The 18,314-nt window shown below is 50.7% G+C and overlaps 6 protein-coding genes across 6 annotated transcripts; 3 read left to right on the plus strand and 3 right to left on the minus strand.

Annotated features, from left to right (window-relative positions):
* Positions 1-79: 79 nt before the first annotated feature.
* On the minus strand, positions 80-2,632 carry BROUX77_006822 (uncharacterized protein; the record flags this gene model as incomplete). The annotated part of the gene is made up of 1 exon (XM_073751849.1): positions 80-2,632. The coding sequence occupies one exon, from the start codon at positions 2,630-2,632 to the stop codon at positions 80-82; it is 2,553 nt and encodes an 850-aa protein (XP_073602969.1).
* A 1,207-nt stretch (positions 2,633-3,839) lies between these two features.
* BROUX77_006823 (uncharacterized protein) lies at positions 3,840-5,174 on the plus strand (the record flags this gene model as incomplete). The annotated part of the gene is made up of 2 exons (XM_073751850.1): positions 3,840-5,024; positions 5,109-5,174. 2 exons carry the CDS (start codon positions 3,840-3,842, stop codon positions 5,172-5,174), a joined length of 1,251 nt encoding a protein of 416 aa, XP_073602970.1.
* A 478-nt stretch (positions 5,175-5,652) lies between these two features.
* BROUX77_006824 (uncharacterized protein) lies at positions 5,653-8,055 on the plus strand (the record flags this gene model as incomplete). Its single annotated transcript, XM_073751851.1, has 1 exon — positions 5,653-8,055. The coding sequence occupies one exon, from the start codon at positions 5,653-5,655 to the stop codon at positions 8,053-8,055; it is 2,403 nt and encodes an 800-aa protein (XP_073602971.1).
* A 463-nt stretch (positions 8,056-8,518) lies between these two features.
* BROUX77_006825 (uncharacterized protein) lies at positions 8,519-8,968 on the minus strand (the record flags this gene model as incomplete). Its single annotated transcript, XM_073751852.1, has 2 exons — positions 8,519-8,809; positions 8,900-8,968. 2 exons carry the CDS (start codon positions 8,966-8,968, stop codon positions 8,519-8,521), a joined length of 360 nt encoding a protein of 119 aa, XP_073602972.1.
* A 2,538-nt stretch (positions 8,969-11,506) lies between these two features.
* Positions 11,507-13,722, plus strand: BROUX77_006826 (uncharacterized protein; the record flags this gene model as incomplete). The annotated part of the gene is made up of 5 exons (XM_073751854.1): positions 11,507-11,555; positions 11,650-11,915; positions 11,979-12,469; positions 12,532-12,983; positions 13,043-13,722. The coding sequence occupies 5 exons, from the start codon at positions 11,507-11,509 to the stop codon at positions 13,720-13,722; spliced, it is 1,938 nt and encodes a 645-aa protein (XP_073602973.1).
* A 1,942-nt stretch (positions 13,723-15,664) lies between these two features.
* BROUX77_006827 (uncharacterized protein) lies at positions 15,665-17,533 on the minus strand (the record flags this gene model as incomplete). Its single annotated transcript, XM_073751855.1, has 1 exon — positions 15,665-17,533. One exon carries the CDS (start codon positions 17,531-17,533, stop codon positions 15,665-15,667), a length of 1,869 nt encoding a protein of 622 aa, XP_073602974.1.
* Positions 17,534-18,314: the final 781 nt, after the last annotated feature.

The raw sequence follows: 18,314 nt of genomic DNA on the forward strand, positions 1-18,314 counted from the left end.
GTTGTAAAACATGGGCTGCACCAGTAAAGGAAAAAAAACAAAACAAAAACACCAGTCTTTGTCGTCATAGACTATCTCCTCACTCCGAGATCTGTACAACCTTTCCAACATGCCCTTCAAGTCCTGTCTTATCCTTTGAGCCTCCTTCGAGAATAACTACCTGTGAACCCCTCTCAATCCACTCCCGAGATGAAATCAAGTCAAGCGTCACATGAACCGCCTCTTGGCCATCGTATCCTGTATTGCCAGCCTCCATTCCAAACACCCCTTCATCATCACTGGGAGAATCATCAGCAAGGCCATCTTGACCTATGTGGACTATCGACACTGTCCGGATTCGTGCTGCTGAGCGAACACAGGCAACGTATATGTTGACTAGCGTCCCGGCTTGGAGCCGCTCCATGTTGCGGTGTGCTACTTGCACAGTGATTGAGCTGGCAGCCTGCAACGATGACCCAGACTCTACCATATATCGCGACAATACAGCAATGACCATTCCACGACGAATATTTGATCCCTTACTTTTCGGATAATCCAAATCGTCGGCTGTGGATGGGGGCTCCGTCGCCGGGGATAATCTCACTCCAATTGTTCCTACCTGGCCTGCTTGGAGTTTTGAAACAGAAAGGCGCAGGTTACGGATACTGACAATTTGAGCCGTGTACCACTTGCTTTCAACTTGGGAGGCTAGAACTGTATTCCCTAGTGCTAGTTTTGCAAGCTCAGATGACGACCAGTGGGAAATAGAAAGGCCAATGTCGCCGCCAGATGGCTGATCACAGGGTCTTTGGGCCTTTTTGGCATCATCCTCGATAGGAAACGGGCCGATAACAATCTCGTCGTTGACCTTTAAAGTGCCAAATCGCAGATACCCAGACACTACGGTGCCAGTATCAACGTTCTGATCGGCAAGGTCATCCGGTCTGGTAGCATGGACGACAGGAACGTTGAAAACATCATCAATATGGAAAATACTAGCAGGCTGCTCGGGGTTTAGCGCTTCACCAATATAGTCGGTAGTTGTTGGTAGGATGGGGATCGGCAGATTTCGCAAAAGTGAATGCATCATGCCGATTCCTTGGCCTTTAACCGCGCTGGTCAACAAAATGGGTATGATCTGGGTAAAGTCGTTGGATGCGGTAATTGAATCAGTGATGTTCTTGACCTTTGCATCATCCGAGCCTGGTATATGTGTAAGAGTTATGTGACAGGACCGATCAGGCTGGACAATCTTGGGTATTCGCCCCGTAGCTTTGATGGCAGTGAGGAGCTTCCCCAGCGTATGTTGAAGACTGGCCTTGCTGGCCTTGTCTAACTTTGTCACGACAACCGCTAGAGGAGTTCCAAGCTCAAGGCAAAGAACAAGATGAGCTAGCGCAAGATCAGGAATTGCTGGACCGGCCATGGGTGAAGAGGAAGTTGTCGATTCACCATCATTGGCTGCCACACAAAGTATAGACCAATGCGGCGCCCATCCAACAATGCCGCGGAGGGTGGTCCGTCTGTACCGGGGATGGCCGGCAGAATCAGACACAAATACCAGACGCTCACCTTTGGCAAGTACGTGAATTTCACCCCAGGACATGTCGTTGTAGTGGCTTTGATAGTTGATGATTTCGCCCTTGTTGTACCCAATCAACTCTTGTGCGACTGAGCTGGTCATTCCAGATTCAATCTCATGGCGATGTTTCAAGAGGCTTTGTCTGCTCATACCACGCCCATTATCCAAAGTACCGGTAGTTAGGGTACCAAGCAAGGTTGATTTCCCTGAACCGGTCGGGCCTGTAAGAGTAACGCGAAGCTGGTCTGTAGATGACAGCTCATCGGCGTTAGAGTCAACACCCCATGATAGGCAGGGTTTCGCGCTGTTGTTCAGCCCTGGCGTAACAAAAGCTTCGGCAACCCAGAGACTCCCATTGGCAATCGTATTTGGCTGGGTAGGGTCGTCCCACTCGCCCTCTCCCACGATGATCATGCGCAAAATTTCAACTTTGCATCCCAGACTAGCTGCCATGACTCGTAGAGTTTTGATGCTCTCATCCATCTCGTCCTTTGTTAGGCCAATCAGTGTCCCATCATCGGACACGCCAATCTCATATAGAGCACCTCGTGATTCCTCAAGCCCGGGAGGCAGCTTAGCAGGTGCTACAACGGCATTAGGATCTGTATCATCGCTGGGTAGCTGAGGCACGACTGTATCTAGCGAGGTGCCAGTATGTTGGGGAGAAGACTGCTGCATTCTCCAAAGCAGCTGCGTGGTCAAGTGCAGTAGCCTATCCTGGCGGCTCTGATTAGAAGCCGCCAGAGCTGGAGTGCAAGTCCCATCCTTCGGTCTGCTATACTTGGATCTGTTCTGGGACGTTGTCATGGACCTGAACTGGCGACGGGGCCGAAGAAGTAAATGTAGTTTATACTCAGTAGAGCCCACTTGGGGCTCAGCTTCAAGCTTGGTAATGCTGTAGTCGGACAACAGGGCGGGCTGTACGCCATCGGGGCTGTAGCCTCCCACAGAGTGCACAGGAGGAGTGGCCGGTGTTTGGCTCTGGCTTCGAGAAGGCGATGAGCCTGACGATATCAGCCATGGCGATGATACACGAGTCTGTTCGGTCTCGCAATTGAATACGGAGGCCATAGCGACACGCGAAACAAAGATAGAGTAAAGGCGTGAAGACGGCCTAGGAAAGCGCAGAGGGATGGGAGTTGAGTGAAGAAGGGTGACTAGGTAGTTATAGAAAGTGAAAGAGATACTTTAAGTGATCAACAGATGTGTGTGTTATCATTGTTTCTTTGGGTCAAAGGGCGGGCGAACAGTGAGTCTTTACACACAATGAAACAGTGTATTGTGATAAGACGTGATGTGGGTATGAAGGTTAACCCGTAAAGGAGAAGAGGCCGGGAAACATGGGGCTCGCGAAGCCGATGAGTATATATTCAACAACCACCGAGAAAGAGCGCTGGCGGAATCACACTCTGAATTGAATAAGACAACACACACTGAATCCACGCCGGTAGACCGAGTCATACTTCAAGCAGTGACGCAACGGTGTGAGTCGAGCAGCGGCTTATTCGACCGGTGCGCTGTGTTGTCGGGCTGGCTGGGGTGACCCTTGTTGGCCAATCAGAGAACAGAGAGCCTGCGCAGTAGCACACACATACACACACGCAGAGCACCAGACGAAGTGAGATGGAAGAGTGTGTAGTTATCGAGGGGTTCTGATGATGTGGCTGGATAGATGGCGACGGCAAAATGTAAAGATCACTCTGCAAGAAGGACGCCCACGATCTTGCCCTCGTGTCGCCTCTCCAACGGCCGCAGCCCTAACCCTAACACCAGCCCAAACCACGCCCAGGCGGCGGCACGTCTCCTCGAAACGAACTTCTGACATTGGCTTCCTCCTAGCGAACTCCTTGGGCTTGCCCGCCATTAACTGTATCAAAAGTCAACGAGTCCGAGTACAAGTACCCATATCCACCCTGCATTGCTATTTGTTGTTTAAGTTGAGAGCAGCCGCTGTTGGAGATCATTTTGTTTCTCCTGTTATTCTTTCTTCATAAACTCCCCTTGGTTCTCTCAGAACCGCAGCTCTCAAACAACTCTCGCCTAAGGTCAAAGAGGCTAAAGCCGCTTCTCTCTGCTCTCTGGTTGGTACACACACATTTGCCCGCCCACCATTTTGCTCCCTTTTCTGCTCCTTGTCTCTCCTTCTTCTACAACGTATTCTGCCTCCTTTTTTTTCTGACTTACAGGTACATTCTAACGCTTGCTTCTCCTCCAGGACCATCATCACCTGTTCTACATCTCAACACACAAACCTCTCCCTTACCACACTTCTCCCACCATGCGCAAGCTGTTCAAGAAGGGCGATAAGGACAAGGGCTCTGCCTCGCCCGCCGAAAACCCCTATGCCGCCACGCCGCAGAGCAACTATGCCCCCTCGGTAACCAGCACGGCCTCGGCTGCGCCCTCGTACAGAACCCAGGACCCGAACCCGAACCCGCCTCGTCCCATGGGCGGCCAGCCGGCTCCGAGAAACAACGGCTATGGCAACATGGCCCCGTCGCAGCAACAGCGCCAGCCGCAGCAGCAGTACACTTCCACCACGTACGGAGCTTCCTCCGGATACGGCTCAAACCAGTACGGAACTGCCGCCGGCGGCTACGGTAACAACGCTTCCCGCAACCAGGGCGGCAACTCCCGCACTTCTGACCAGACACAAGACGTCAACCACGCCCGTCTGATGGAGGGTGCCAAGCCCGTTGGTAGCAACTACGGCGGCTTTCAGAGCAACCCATACTCTACTAATGCCGCGCCCCCCAACCCCCAGAACCCCTACGCCAACTCTGGCAACCCCAACGACATGCAGCAGCAACAGCAGCAGCCCCGCGGGAGATACTTTGACCTCACTCAGGAGGAAGATCCTGACGACCGCGAGTACAAGGACGCCGCCAACAAGTTCCTCGAGGAAAAGGCACAGACAAACGACACTCTCGACCGCATCATCCAGCTGACTGCTGGCATGGACATGCACTCCAACGACATTTCCCAGCGCATAGAACAGCAGGAGTCTAGACTGGACAACTACGAGAGAAACATGGACATCGCCAACGCCAAGACCCGGCAGGCTAAGGCTGCTGTCAAGGATCTGTCTACAGCCGATCACATGTTCAACTTCCGCACTCGCGGCAAGCGGGAGCGTGAGGTCGCCGAAAAGACCGAGCGCGATCTCATCGCGAGACAGGTTGAGGACGAAACCCGCGGCGCTAGACAGGAGAGACAGCGCGCCTTCCAGAATACCATGGATAATAACAAGCCGACATCCTTTGCGCGCAACACCGGCAAGAACAAGCTTGCCTTTGACTTTGATGACGATGGCTTCCAGGCCGAGAACGACGCTCTCGACAACGAGTTTGACGACAAGATGGACCTGGTTGAGCGCTCTGTTGGCGTGATCAACATGCGTGCCAAGGCCATCGGCTTTCAGATTGAACAGTCCAACCAGCGCTTGCCCGGCCTTACGGAAAAGGTACGTCTCCTTCACCCACAGCTTCCCCTTTCTACTGCCCGCACATTAATCACCATGCTAACACGGCCTTCGGGCTCCCTCTAGACCGACAGCGCCATCGGAACGTTGCAGGACACAAACCACCGTCTACGGCAGAAGATGGGCCAGTGATTCTTGCCGGCACAGGTATAATACGCCCTGTTTTCCTTTCATTGGTTTGGCAAGTCCACCATCCTGGATATTTCTTTCGTTGTTTATTATTCATAACTACAAGTAATTGATTGTTCTTTGCATTGTACATGTTGTTAGTTCTTGTGGGATGCCTAGGTTGGAGTCGTGGGGTTATGTCTAACCCTACTCGGATAAAGAGGTAGGGTTGCTATTTATGTACATATGTACATTAGAAGGCGGTGTAGGGCGCAACAAGAGCTGCGGCCCGGCAGAATTTGACTGGGCAACTTTTTTTTTCTGGTGGGCAGAACGCTTCGTTGCAAAATCTAACAGCTTTATTCTGCGTAAAGCTCCTTCTTTTGTAGCATATATACGCATACATTCTACTCAGAGTTATATACATCCACAACCCCATATCGAACTTCATCCTAATCAAGCCCTTAACGACCAACCATCACGACCTCCACTTCACGCCATCATGAGTCCCGAGCCGCCACGCAAGAGGAAGAAGAAGTCCCATGATCCCAACGTGATCATGTTGGGAGGGAAGCCTATCTCTCTGGCAGCGCTTCTGGAAGAACCACCGAAACGCAAAATACCTGAGACCGAGCCTAAGCCTAAGCCTAAGCCAGCCGCTACTTCCGTCCCTGCCGATGGAATTCCCGTCTCGAACTCCCCCGAACTTTCACATTGCAAAAGCGGGAAAGAATCGTTCCAGAAACGATCGAGCCGAGGGACTCATGACAAAGGTACGCGGCGCGACAGCCGGTGGAAAGAGAACCCAGTGTTACTCAAGATCCGACAGAAGCTGCCCATGTGGGGGTACAGAAATACCATCTGCGAAGCCCTACAGCGCAGCGATACGCTTGTTGTTGTCGGCGAGACTGGTTCGGGAAAGTCCACACAAATTCCGCAGTTCCTGTACCAAGAGTCATGGTGCCAGCGGCGCAAAGCACGGGTGCCGAATCTGCCGGAGCCCGTTAACATCGGTGGTATGATTGCCGTGACGCAGCCCAGACGTGTTGCTGCTACGACTTTAGCTCATCGTGTAGCTCAGGAAGCTGGTTCGCCTCTTGGACGCCCAGAGGGGCTGGTCGGTTACTCGGTCCGTTTTGACCATAATGTGCCCAAGGGAACAAAGATCAAGTTCTTGACAGAGGGTATGCTTTTGCAGGAGCTCTTGCAGGATCCGTATCTGAGACAATATAGCGCTGTGATTGTTGATGAGATTCACGAGAGGAGTGTCGATGTGGATCTGCTGTCGGGTTTTCTCAAGAAGATCCGCACTGAAGGCGTGGAGAATCGTGGTGGTGTACCTCTCAAGGTCATTATTATGAGTGCCACTGCAGATGTTGAGGAAATGAAGGGCTTTTTTTCTGAAGACTCTGCAAAATATTCGCAAGGCGAAGGCAAAAAGCAGGAGGAAGATGCAGAAACAAAGACGACAACCGAAGAGAGCCAGGAGCACAAAAAGGTTGAGGTTCTGCATGTCAAGGGTCGCCAATTCCCTGTAGATCTGGTGCATACGCCTGGCCCAGTGAACGACCTACAAGACCAGTTACTGAAGACCGTATTCAAGGTTCATACTGAAGAACCTCTCCCTGGCGACATCCTGGCTTTCATGACGGGCCAGGAAGACATCGAGGCTGCTGTCAAGCTGATTGAGGAGTATGGCGCAACGCTGGCGTCTAATATGCCCCGTATTAGAGCTTTTCCTCTTTTCGGCCAAATGTCCATGGAGGCTCAACATGCTGCTTTCCAGCCCCTGAAGGAAAAGTACACAAGAAAGGTTGTGTTGGCCACTAACATTGCCGAAACTTCAGTTACTGTTCCTGGCGTGCGCTATGTCATTGATTGCGGAAAAGCCAAGGTGAAGCAGTTCCGCACACGCCTGGGAATGGAGTCTCTACTTTCTAAGCCCATTTCCATGTCCTCCGCCATCCAGAGAGCTGGCCGTGCTGGTCGTGAGGGGCCCGGAAAATGCTTCAGACTGTACACTCAAGATACGTTTGACTCTCTTGAAGAGCGCGATCTTCCTGAAATCTTGAGAACGGATTTGATGACGGCGATCCTTACTATGAAGGCTTATGGAATCGACGATATCCAAGCATTTCCTCTAATTGACATGCCTGATGTTGAGGCACTTGAACACGCCCTCGTTCAGCTTTGCCTAATTGGAGCCCTTGATAAGACTGGCTGTATCACCGAAGAGGGCCGCAAAATCTCCAAACTCCCTGTGACGCCGACATTTGGTGTTGTTTTGCTGAATGCTGCCAAGCCAGAGTTTGATTGCCTGCTCGAAGTCATTGAAATCATATCATGCATCACCTCGGGTGAGGATATTTTCCAACATATTCAGACGGAGGAAGTGCGTGAGGAGATTGAGGAGATGCGCAAGCAGCTCTTCCGCAGAGAAGGCGACCTCATAACTATTCTGACAACCATGCAGCTGTACGCTTCAGAGAACGCCGATCGCACCATGTGGTGCCAACAGCGCCGTATCAACATGCGTAACATGCGCCAAGCCATGAAGATCCGCAAGCAATTGCGCGGTCTTGCGCTCAAGATGAAGCTGATAAATGAAGCGCCGCCCGCAGACCCCCAACCCTTTGTTCCGCCCTCCCCCGAGAACGCAGACAACATCCTTAGATGCTTCCTCAAAGGCTTTGTATCCCGGACGGCGATGCTCCACCCAGACGCTAGCTACCAGACTGTAGTCGGTAAGCAGAATGTCGCTATTCACCCAGCCAGTGTCCTACACGGGCGCAAGGTCGAGGCCATCATGTTCCTGGAGAATGTCTTTACGCAAAAGAACTACGCTAAGAAGGTGAGCGCAGTGCGCGCAGACTGGCTCATGGAGGAATGGAAGAATGGCGTGTGAGCGTTGAATCATGTATGTACATTTACTTGTGTTCAGAAAAGATATGATTCCGAGTTGTGATACCCTTCAGAAAAAGACCATAATCAGACGTGTTGGGACCATGTATGCCGTTATGTTGAGATCGGTTCTAAGACGCTTGTTACGAACATGTTTCTTGGATGATGTTTGTTTTGCATTGTTTCGTCCCGAAACGTTATGAGCTGACAGACAACTGGAAGCAATGAGAACGAGCAAATCTGAAGCTCAGGAAGAGTGCGTTCTGTAGTAAAGCCGAAACTATTCATTCATACAGGAGCAAAAGAAGCAGATACCAATACAATATGACCCAAAACGCCAGCCAACGCCTACTGAACGCGAAATCAAAAGAAAAATTAACCCCAAGTCTCATGCTATGGCTGTACCCACAGGATTGACGAAAGATTCACAGGCCATGTTGCAAAACAGTCACAACATGTGACATGATCTACGCTCTCACCATGCCGTAGAATAGCGTCCACGTCAAGATGAAGCCTGGGAAGCCGTTGATTAGACCACCTGCCCAGAAGTCCGCCGCACCCCGAAAGTATCTGCTCGTATCGAATGGTTTATGGCCGGCAGCAACAGATGACGGTGCCACTCGTAAAAAGTAGAACAGCAGCGACGTCGCTATCGTCAGCGCGATATAAAACAGGAAACCAGGGTAGGACTCAAGGCCGAGGATTCCGGCCGAGACACCGAACAGCGATGCAGTCAAGCTCTGCATATTAGACAGGGCCTATTGCGAGAAGTCAGCACGATGCCGTGTTGCAATAGATTTCATCACGATGGTAGCTTTGGCGAGCTGGTGGTGGGGGATAGGACGGACCTTGGCGTTGTGCATGACAGCCTCAGGCACAATGGGGCTCAATTGGAGCTCCTTCTCTGTAGTTGACATTACGGCTGAGATTTTTCGAGTGATGGAAACGTTGGTGATTGGGTTGATGACCGTAGCTTGCACCGCCGAGAAACCGTGTTGAGGAATTGAAATGTAAATGGCGATAGCTTCAACCTGGCCAGTATCAGAGCTGTTCAACAAGCAACAAATTCTGCCAGTTGTCGAGTCAGGACTGCCAGCTGTTGTAACGACATGTGGCTGAAGCGGCAGACTAACTAAAAGTGTGGCTGTATTTTCGGGTAATCATCGGGTAGTCACGCATCAATTTCGGAGTCCAGCGGCTTCCGACATGTCCACATGAAGGCCCTAGAGTCTAGAAGAAATCCTCCTTTTGATGTTGTAACTATCTATGAACCAAAAATAATCCCTGCTCACACTCATGTTTATTGTGTTTCTGTGTCGTGCGTGTTCCTCATCGAGTGCATGAGAATGCCGGATTAAAATGTACACGTACCGAATATGTTGGCGGGACGGTACTAGATACCAGAGACGATGTATGGAAGGACTAACTACTAGCTAGTGCAACTCTTAGTTATCATATGTACATACATAACCAGACTCTTAAAAGCTATCTATGTACGCGAAGAAGTGTTCGCAACCGACAAGAATGACTGTAGAAGCTGCAAGGGAGAGGACAGAAATGGTCATGGAGAAGCAAGACAACAGTCAGTCCTGTCAGGAACAGAACAGCTCTCTAACCCAAAGCAAGGAATACCGCTAACGAGCCTCTCGTGCTTGTACACATTCGTCCCCACACGTGGGCTATCCGCATGTAAAGGCGAAATGGACCAACAATGGGAAATGGAACACGGGACGCAGGCCTATACTCTCCGATAGCCACGCCACAATAGACAAACAATCAGTCTGTCAGCATCACCAGGGTTGCTGGTGGCCTCTGAGAGAGGATCCTGACACGCAGAACGAAACATCACGAGTATGGAAAGGCGAAATGCACTCGGGTTTTGACGCCCAGGGTAACTCAGATGAGCAGGAAACAAGGACAAGATGTCGGGATTGCCAGTGCAACATCGGACTTGCCCCTCGAAATTCGCAAATATCGTAAAGTTATAGAGCCAGAAATAGTGCATCGGGAGATGTTCTAGCCAACAAGGCCGGCGGACTGTAAGACATTTGAGGTCGTCGTTAGCCGGTAAATTCATGAAACCCGGTCCGTTATCTTTAAGATCATATAAGGAAGGCACCAGCTGAACAGCAAGAGCTAGCCAAGTCAAGGCAGCTACTCTCTTCCATAGCACAACCACAAAAATCACCTAGTCTCTAATATTATGTGAAAATTCTGCCCACAAGACCACCGCACTAATCTTCTCCTCTTCACATTTCATCATCTATTTCCAACACAACGGACAGGCTCATCTTCCGCCACAAAAATCTTGCTTTTACCACATCTCGCCGTCATCATCATCGTCACGACCGGCAGGCACGGTTGACTCGCAATTTAACCGGTCTTATCTTCCACGTCAACTCTCGCCAGCTATTTTGCTTGCCTCTGAACGCCACGCCCAAATCGACGAATACCATTCATCCCGGCGCAACACACCATCTACCTCCATCCTCTCCGCAGACTCCGCCTTCTTTCTGGCGACGAAAACAGGCTCGGCAGGCAGACATATTATCTTCTATCGCCCCTTCGACTCTCAGTCCAACCGCAAGCAGTCTTTGCTCCGCCTCAATTCATCAAGTCTGATCAACTATGCTTAGTTAATCAGCTATATTATTTATTGTTACCCTAAGTAGCAATTACAACAACAAACAAGGCTCCCAGGTCATCATCATTCTCCATCACCAATATTTCCGCTGTAACAGAACGGCACACTTCTGAGAGACCACGAGCCCGGTTCGTTGCTTGGCTCCTGACTGGCTTCTTGCTCCTGCTTGCACATACCCATGTTGACATTCCCTGTTCATCCAAGCGAGATCGTCTCTTAAGCGGCAGGTCGGACAACGCCTTAGGTCAACACAACCAGTCTCGGGAAATATTCCTTTGGGCAAGCCCGAGAATCTGTCCAATCCCTCAGGTCCTTTTTTTGCGCCTTTTCCTTTTTTTTTTTGTCTTGCACGAGTTCCCCTGTGCTGGCTTTGGGCATTGCGTAAAGCGTTAAACTTCAGTTTTAGTTTAGCAGCTCTTGTTGTTGTGCCTTTTCTTCTCTTTCTTTTCCTTTGCGCTTCCTCTAGCTACGCCACGCTCTGGCGACTGACTGGACGCACACAATTCTGCCCACGATAAAATCATACAACAGCCCCGATCAGGATCCGCTCCTCTGCTTGAACTTTTTGAAAGGGTCTCCCCCAGATTTTAATTCGACAACCCGCCACAATATTACCCACTCAGCACCGAATCCACAACCAGGGCGCCAACAGCTTCGCGCAATCTTGACTGATAAGTCATTGGCGGGTTTGACGTTCCAGCGCCGCCGCCCATACGCAGAAAAAAAGGCTATCGGCAACACTTTGCGCTTTTCACATTTCTCAAGTCAATGGAACAATAGCCGGAGACTTGAATTCCAACGAACCGCCATTATGGAGAGAGTAGTCTACGAAGAGACCCCACTCGCGAATTACCTACGAGGTAGGCTCTTTGATTCTCCCTTTGCCTGATTGTTAGAAAAGCGCGAGCAATGTAAAGGAAGCTATGGAAGATTCATGTACTGACTTGAGCGTAGATGAAGGCGAGACCGACAATTTTGAATGGGCTTCCTCCAGCTCTGATAAGAGCTCCCAAAGCAGCCATGACAGCAACCTCAAGTTCAGCGATCTTTCCAAAGAGCCTGCGGCGCCATCTTCAACACCATCAAGCCCTCGATTCGCGCCGACGGGCCGACCGCAAGTACGACCGCAATTTCGTCGCAAGAATACTGGCCAGCAGCTTTCACTTGAAATTCCAACCGACAAACGTTCATCGCTGGGCCGCTTCAAAGCTACTTACTCTGTATGTGACATACTCTCGCGTCCTCCGACTGTAGCCGAATACTGTAGCTAACCCTTTGTTCAGGAGGCTGTGAGTGCACACATCAGTCGCGTTGATAACGCAAACTTCCTCGAGAAATTCCGATACACAATTGTCGCCTCTCAACTACTAAGTGGTCATTCGATACTTGGGCAAAGTATCCCATACGTTCCCAAATCATCTTCGGCAAATGACTCCAACTCTAGCTCTATGCCCGCTGGCGACGATGCTCTACTACATGCCTCTATACTCCCTGTTGTCGGCGCGATTGCCGTGGCTTTTTTAATACCTTGGCTTGCGTCGGGTGGTGTGGGAGCCCTCTCAAAAAGACGCATGTTCCTACTTGCCTTGGTAGTCACAGCCGTAGTCTTAGTCTCGCCAGTATACTTTAAACAACAGTACCTACGCCTACGGCGAGATCAGGCTCTTACTGAAGTGACCAACTTTGTCGCTCATGCTCAGAGTTTCGACAGCGCCAGCGGTGCTGCCATAGCACTCATCCAGGAAGTGGAGTTGGTGTCCAGGGGTTATCGTTTGTATGTACTATCGTGACTCCGCATTTCCATTCAACTCCAAGTGCTAACAAGTCACGTGATAGGAGCACGCCGTTACCCCCCATCAGTCGCATTGAGGATAAGTCCCAAACGCGCAAGTGCAACCGCCTTCGGAAGGCGATGAACGCCTCATTCATGACAGTTATGGAGGAGTTCATCCAGGCGTCTGCAGTTGTTAAGGGATTCTGTGAACAGCTCGACCTAGAAAAGTATTACGATATCTACGATGTCAGTGATCTTGACATGTCGGATGCGCTCCAAGGCTTTTCAAGCATCGAACTGGAAGATGGTGAATCTCTTAGAATGCTCAAGATACTTGCTGCACGCTTCCAGACCATTCGCAAGATGTTTTTGTGCTCGTTGCTTGCTTTGGATGCCAAGAGCGAGTCCGATGATCTGCTTCGGTGGACAACTGTTGTGGAGGCTCTGCGTACCTTGAACGAGTCAACTCAGACGGCGTTTGATCGCCTGAGTAACATTCTCAGCGACGATGAATGTAAGCACAACTCTCAATTCCGACCTTTATCAAGTTCATGAAATACTAACTCAGCCCAGTTCTACCTATGCCTGTTACTCCCAAAATCCCAACGACACCGGGGCGCGAGCGTTGGCGCTCACAGTTGCGGAAACTCAATTCCCTCTCAACGGGCATTCGTGGTCTTCAAGCCAAGTTGGCTCTGCTTCGTGAGGAGTCGGACCATTCTCTCAACGAATCTAGCGATATTTCTGAACTTGGACCACATCTCATGTCTCAATACGATTCCATTGGTGACGACTTGAAAGAGTTGATTTCTACTTGGGAGGAGGGCAAGTCGGCTCTAGCCCAGTGCATTGATCGCAATGAGAAACGATTGTCTTCAGTCAGTGGGCTCATGATGCTTTCACCGACGAGCTCTCTCAGTGGCCCTACCGCGTATGACGATTCGTCAACCAGCGGCGGCAGCCGCCTTGATGCTTTGCGTGCTCTTACTGGTGAGAGTCCGGCTCCTCTCTCATCAGTGGACCTAGAACAAGTCTTCGAGGCTGTGGCAATGCCGCCAACCCGCCCGAGAAGCATGTTTACACGCGAAGAGCGAATTGCCAAGATGAAGGAGGAGCGAGAACGACGCCAAAGCATACGAGAACGCTCAGATGCAAACAAAGGAATGCTGCGTGAGCTTGAGATGGTGATCAATCTCCGTCCTCGCAACCGAGTTAGTGCACCGGCCACGTCTGGGCCGATTTCACCCATGTAGGCTCGGCCTCTTGCCTTTTGTTATATTTGCTCCAGCGACGTTGCTCATTTCTCTCGTCTTTCCTTATTGTTTTTGACATCTATATTGGTTACACATCTTTTCGATGGCTTTTACGCCCATCACCCAACTCACCACTGGACTACAGTGGTCTATATCATTGCAGACTACTTTCAGCAGAGTCATGCTTCCCAGATGGTTTATCTTGTTTCCCTGCGACGCTTGTTCTTTTCCCCTTCTTTTCTTTGTTTCTTCAGCTTGGCTCAACACCAATCGGCCTTCCCAGTCCTGTCAAGCTTCTCCTGAACGCACCTCATATTTTTTTAACGAAGAACACGTTTTTCCATGACACATTCCTCGCTGGCATTTGAAGCTGTTTCGCAGAACGTAACGAGCTTCGGGTCAACGTGGTCTCACAGACTCTTTTTGTTCCTCTTTCTTTGTCTTACATATACAAACAGCTTAGCTAGATCGCCTTTTCCCAGTACCCAAGTCTGTCCAAAGCAACGGACGTCTTGGGGCTTGCCTTTTCTCATCTGCTCTTTTTTCCTTTATTTTCCTTTGTATCTCCTCTGTCTTCCGGTCTGTCTTTCTCTATTTCTGGTTCTCGTTGGTTTTGAGCTTCTGATTGTCGTCTTGCTCCTTACTTCGGTTCATGCCTTTATACGTAAAAACCACACCCAATTCTTGTTGAGGCATCAGAAGATAATTCTTAATCTTCACCTGCTTGCTCCGTTATATATACAAAACGTACAACCATATACAAAAACTCCAAAATTGGTGTAAACATGTGCACATCGCTCCCAGTTATGTACTCATTCAGCCGCACAGTAGTTGAAGTGTTTCTCGAACGCGCAGGCTTTTGTGTCCACGTAATCTAACTACACTCAATATTCCTCCCCCCCCTTTCTCCATTCCGGGTCGTACGAACCTCGCCGGTCATCAAACTTTTTGAATCCATAGAATAAATACGCTTGACCTGACCTCGTTGTTCTCCCAGTGTCTTTTTTGTGTGAATGCGAATGTAACGTTTCGTGTCACACACGACGGTTTCCCTTCTCCTTGTGTGAAGTCAGAGAGATGACGAAAAAACACTCTTGTCGGTAACTACATGTGTCGATATCAGACATCAGCGAGCTCCATGTCTTGTTATTGCACAGTCTATTTTTCTGAGCTGAAAAGGCGAAATCAAGATGGGCTTGCGTGCTTGGGCCAGTATGTAGACACGTCTTTTCTGTTTACTTGTCAGGTGTTTCTATTCAAGGCGAGTCCTTGCTTCGATGCGTCTAGTTAACCTTATTTTTATCAGGACAAGCACGGTGCACCAAGTGCCATATACCAACAAGAATTGACATGTGAATACTACATACAGGTAGGTTGGTCACATCGAAGCATACCGGTCACGAAAATTGTGTATCAATCAAGTGTTTTGTATTGGAAGATTGAAAAAGATTCTAGAAGTGAACGAAGGACATAGAACCCATTAAGAAAGAAAAGTACAAGTAAAGCGAGAGTATGTGTGGTATAAATGCCGAACCGTAAGATGCGTAACGAAAAAACAATACAATTTTATGCAAAGGGAGGATGTGGTAAGGGAAAAAGAGCGAGTGGGCGTCCAGGATTGGAAGAGTCAGGCAATGTATGGCCATCAACCAATGTCCAGGAGTTGAGAACAGTTCATGGTCTAGATAAATCGGTAATGAGACAAGAAAAGAGTAAAGAAAATAAAGGTCAGGCCGATGTAGCGGGCCAACGATGCATATAGTATCCAAAGAAAAAAGGAGGGCCTTCCCTCAGAAAAGAAAAGACGCCGTTATGTAAGATGCGCGATTAGAAACAACCAGAAAACCACAGGTTTAGACGCTGAAAGGAAATGATGAAGGAGTTCATGGAATCAAGGACAACAAAAGGAAATAGTGCGAGACGCGCATAGACGGTGAAATGTCTACAAATCCAAGTCGCGGTTGAGACCAGACCAGGTAAAGTCGCCGTCAAGGTTAACCCAGCGCTCACGCTCGAAGGCCTTTTCCCAGCCCATCATGACGGCTAGCATTCGGCAGCCCATGGCGCTGACAGTGCACATGACATAATCGCCCGTCTCGACCAGCACGGACAGGTCCATGAGGTACGCACGACCGAGATAGTTGCGCAACCGCAGCGTCTCAGCCGACGGCGTGAGCGTCGTGGGGTCTCTGTTGACGAGGTTGCTGACCTTTCCGGTCGCGCTGGGCGGCTGGCCCAGGCTCCAGAACATGGGCGCGTAGAAGCCGCCCTCCCAACCAATCGTCTCGTCAACGAAGCGGTGCAGCGCCATGCGGTTCTGGCTGACCTGCTGGGGCGCAGTCTTGCTGGCGAGGCGGATGTGGTCCTGCGCGCGCATGGCGCTCTTGAACTCGTCCGTGTCAAAGACCACCGGGTCGTCGGTCGCAACGACCATCAGGGGGGCGGGCGCGGGTGCGGCGGATCCGTCAGTGCTGGGGTGCTGCGTGGCGTTGTGGTGCTTATCGGCCAGGTCGTAGGCGCGGTCGCTGAAGGCGTTCAGCGGGATGTACGACTCGTGGTACTGGAACTCGAGCGGGTGGCGGTCGCCGTGACGGATGTGCATTGCGACAATGGGTGTGTGTGCGCCGGTCTGCTTCTTGGCGTCGCGGCGCACAGTCTCGGCGCGGGAGGCAATGTACGCTCTGTCCTGGGCGATGGGCTTGAACAGGGCGTCGTGGCCGGCTCGTGCTAGCGAGTAGATGACCTTGCTGCCGTCCTTAGACTTGAACGACAACGAACTGATGGACAGCATGCCCATGAGGCTCTCGTGTGCAGTGGCGGGCGAGATGACGAGGTGGCGAGCCTGCAGCGGGCAAGGAAGCATGTGGTGGCGCGGCGGGGGTCGGCAGTTTGGCGCAGGCGGAGCTTCGAACATCTCGGTGTACTTACCATAGGCCCAGCGAGAATCATCAATGAAGAAGCTGCGGCCCTGCTTCTGGGCAAGGCCGTAGAATGTCCACAGCAGCATGAGCGAGTGGCCAAGACCGGCATCGGCCGACTCGAGAGCGATCGTCATTGAGCGCTCGCAGACGGGCAGCTCGGCAGTGTCGGCATCATCGGTGACGCCCACGAGGTTTCCCTTGGCCTGGCTGCTGATTTTCTGGTCGCGGGTTTCTGGGGTAGGAAGAAGACCAGTGCTCTCGGCATCTTGGACATCGATAAAGTACGAGTCCTTCTTGGCAAAGTCCAGGAGGTTCTGGTTCTGAACCATAGCACTGATGGCTTCGTCAGTGGAGTGGAGATCGCGCGCGCGAGTGGCGACTTCCCGGCAGGTCTCAGCCATAGACTTGTACTCGCCAAAAGACAAGGGGAATTCAGCGGTGGGCGGGATGGAAACAGTCCAGCGGGTGCGTCCGTGTTGGTCGGTGACCACTATCGGCGTAGAGAAGTCGGGAACATCGTCCAGTCCAACCATCTCAAACTCTTGACGCACCCATGACGGCATGGTCAGGACTGGGAATGACTCTGACCGTTCTGCCATCAACATGATGGTCAGGTAGCACATGGCTATGCCACAGGATATCCAGCCCAACATTCTGAGTATTTGGCTAGGACGAGGAGTTCTGGAGACTTTGCGAGGGCGAGGCACTAGAGCAGGAAGTCCGGGTGATTGTGGAGGAGAAAACAAAAGATGGTTGAAGTTGAAACGAGAAGAGGTTGCAGACAAGGGTCCTCTTTCTTTATATGCAGCGGCTCTCCGGAGGTTGATTTTTGGAGGCGACACCATTATCTTGGGGTGCGAGGTAGCCGGGATATCAAGATGGACTGGCATTTTGATGAGTTCGTTGCTTGTTGGCGGGACCGGGAGGGAGTGGAATGTAGGGGTGTGAGATTGGGGGAAGAGGAGAACAGCAAGTTCTCTATGGAAGTGAGGGTGTGCGAGGGGGTAGTGGCAGGCCAAAGAGCTGTAAAAAAAAGAAAACAAGAAAATCACAAGGAGTTAAAACCAAAGCAGATCAACAAAGGGAGTTGAGGAAGGATTGGTGGGCCTAAGGGATAGTGTAGAAAGATGTGCAAGAAATAAAAGGTGTGGTTAGAATACCTTGTTTTGCTTTTGGCAGTAGTTCTTTAAGCTCAAACCTTTCGGCTCAAGAGGTCGGTCGCTGTGTGGATTGGGTGGCTAAGGTGATATCAACGTCATACGGACTTTGTAGAGTCGTGGCAGGCGTCTTTATTTGCAATGAGAGAGGATCTCTCAGTCCGAGAAAAGAGAAAAAAAATACTAGTAGAGATGATGAATGAACAGGAAGCTGTCAACTATAGCATCGATACACACCAAACACCCTGGCAGAGAACTGAGGAATTCAGTTCCTTATGAAGGCCCAATAGATGGTAACGTGACAGCAATGAAGAGCCGACCGCGTAAGATTCTGTTGGAGTATGTGGGCGAGATGTAGCAAAATGCAAAAGAGTACTCAGTCTGTAACAAACAAGCTGAATCAAACACAACCACAACACAACAAGGATCGAATCAGCAAGCAGACGACCAGCCAGAAGACAAACAAATCAAGATGGAGGGTCGAGGGGCGATGTGAGAGGAGAGGGTACCGCTT

The sequence above is a fragment of the Berkeleyomyces rouxiae genome (genome assembly GCF_048999995.1).
Source record: "Berkeleyomyces rouxiae strain 22BRR77 chromosome Unknown BrBRR77_ptg000009l, whole genome shotgun sequence".
Taxonomy (NCBI): Eukaryota; Fungi; Ascomycota; class Sordariomycetes; order Microascales; family Ceratocystidaceae; genus Berkeleyomyces; species Berkeleyomyces rouxiae.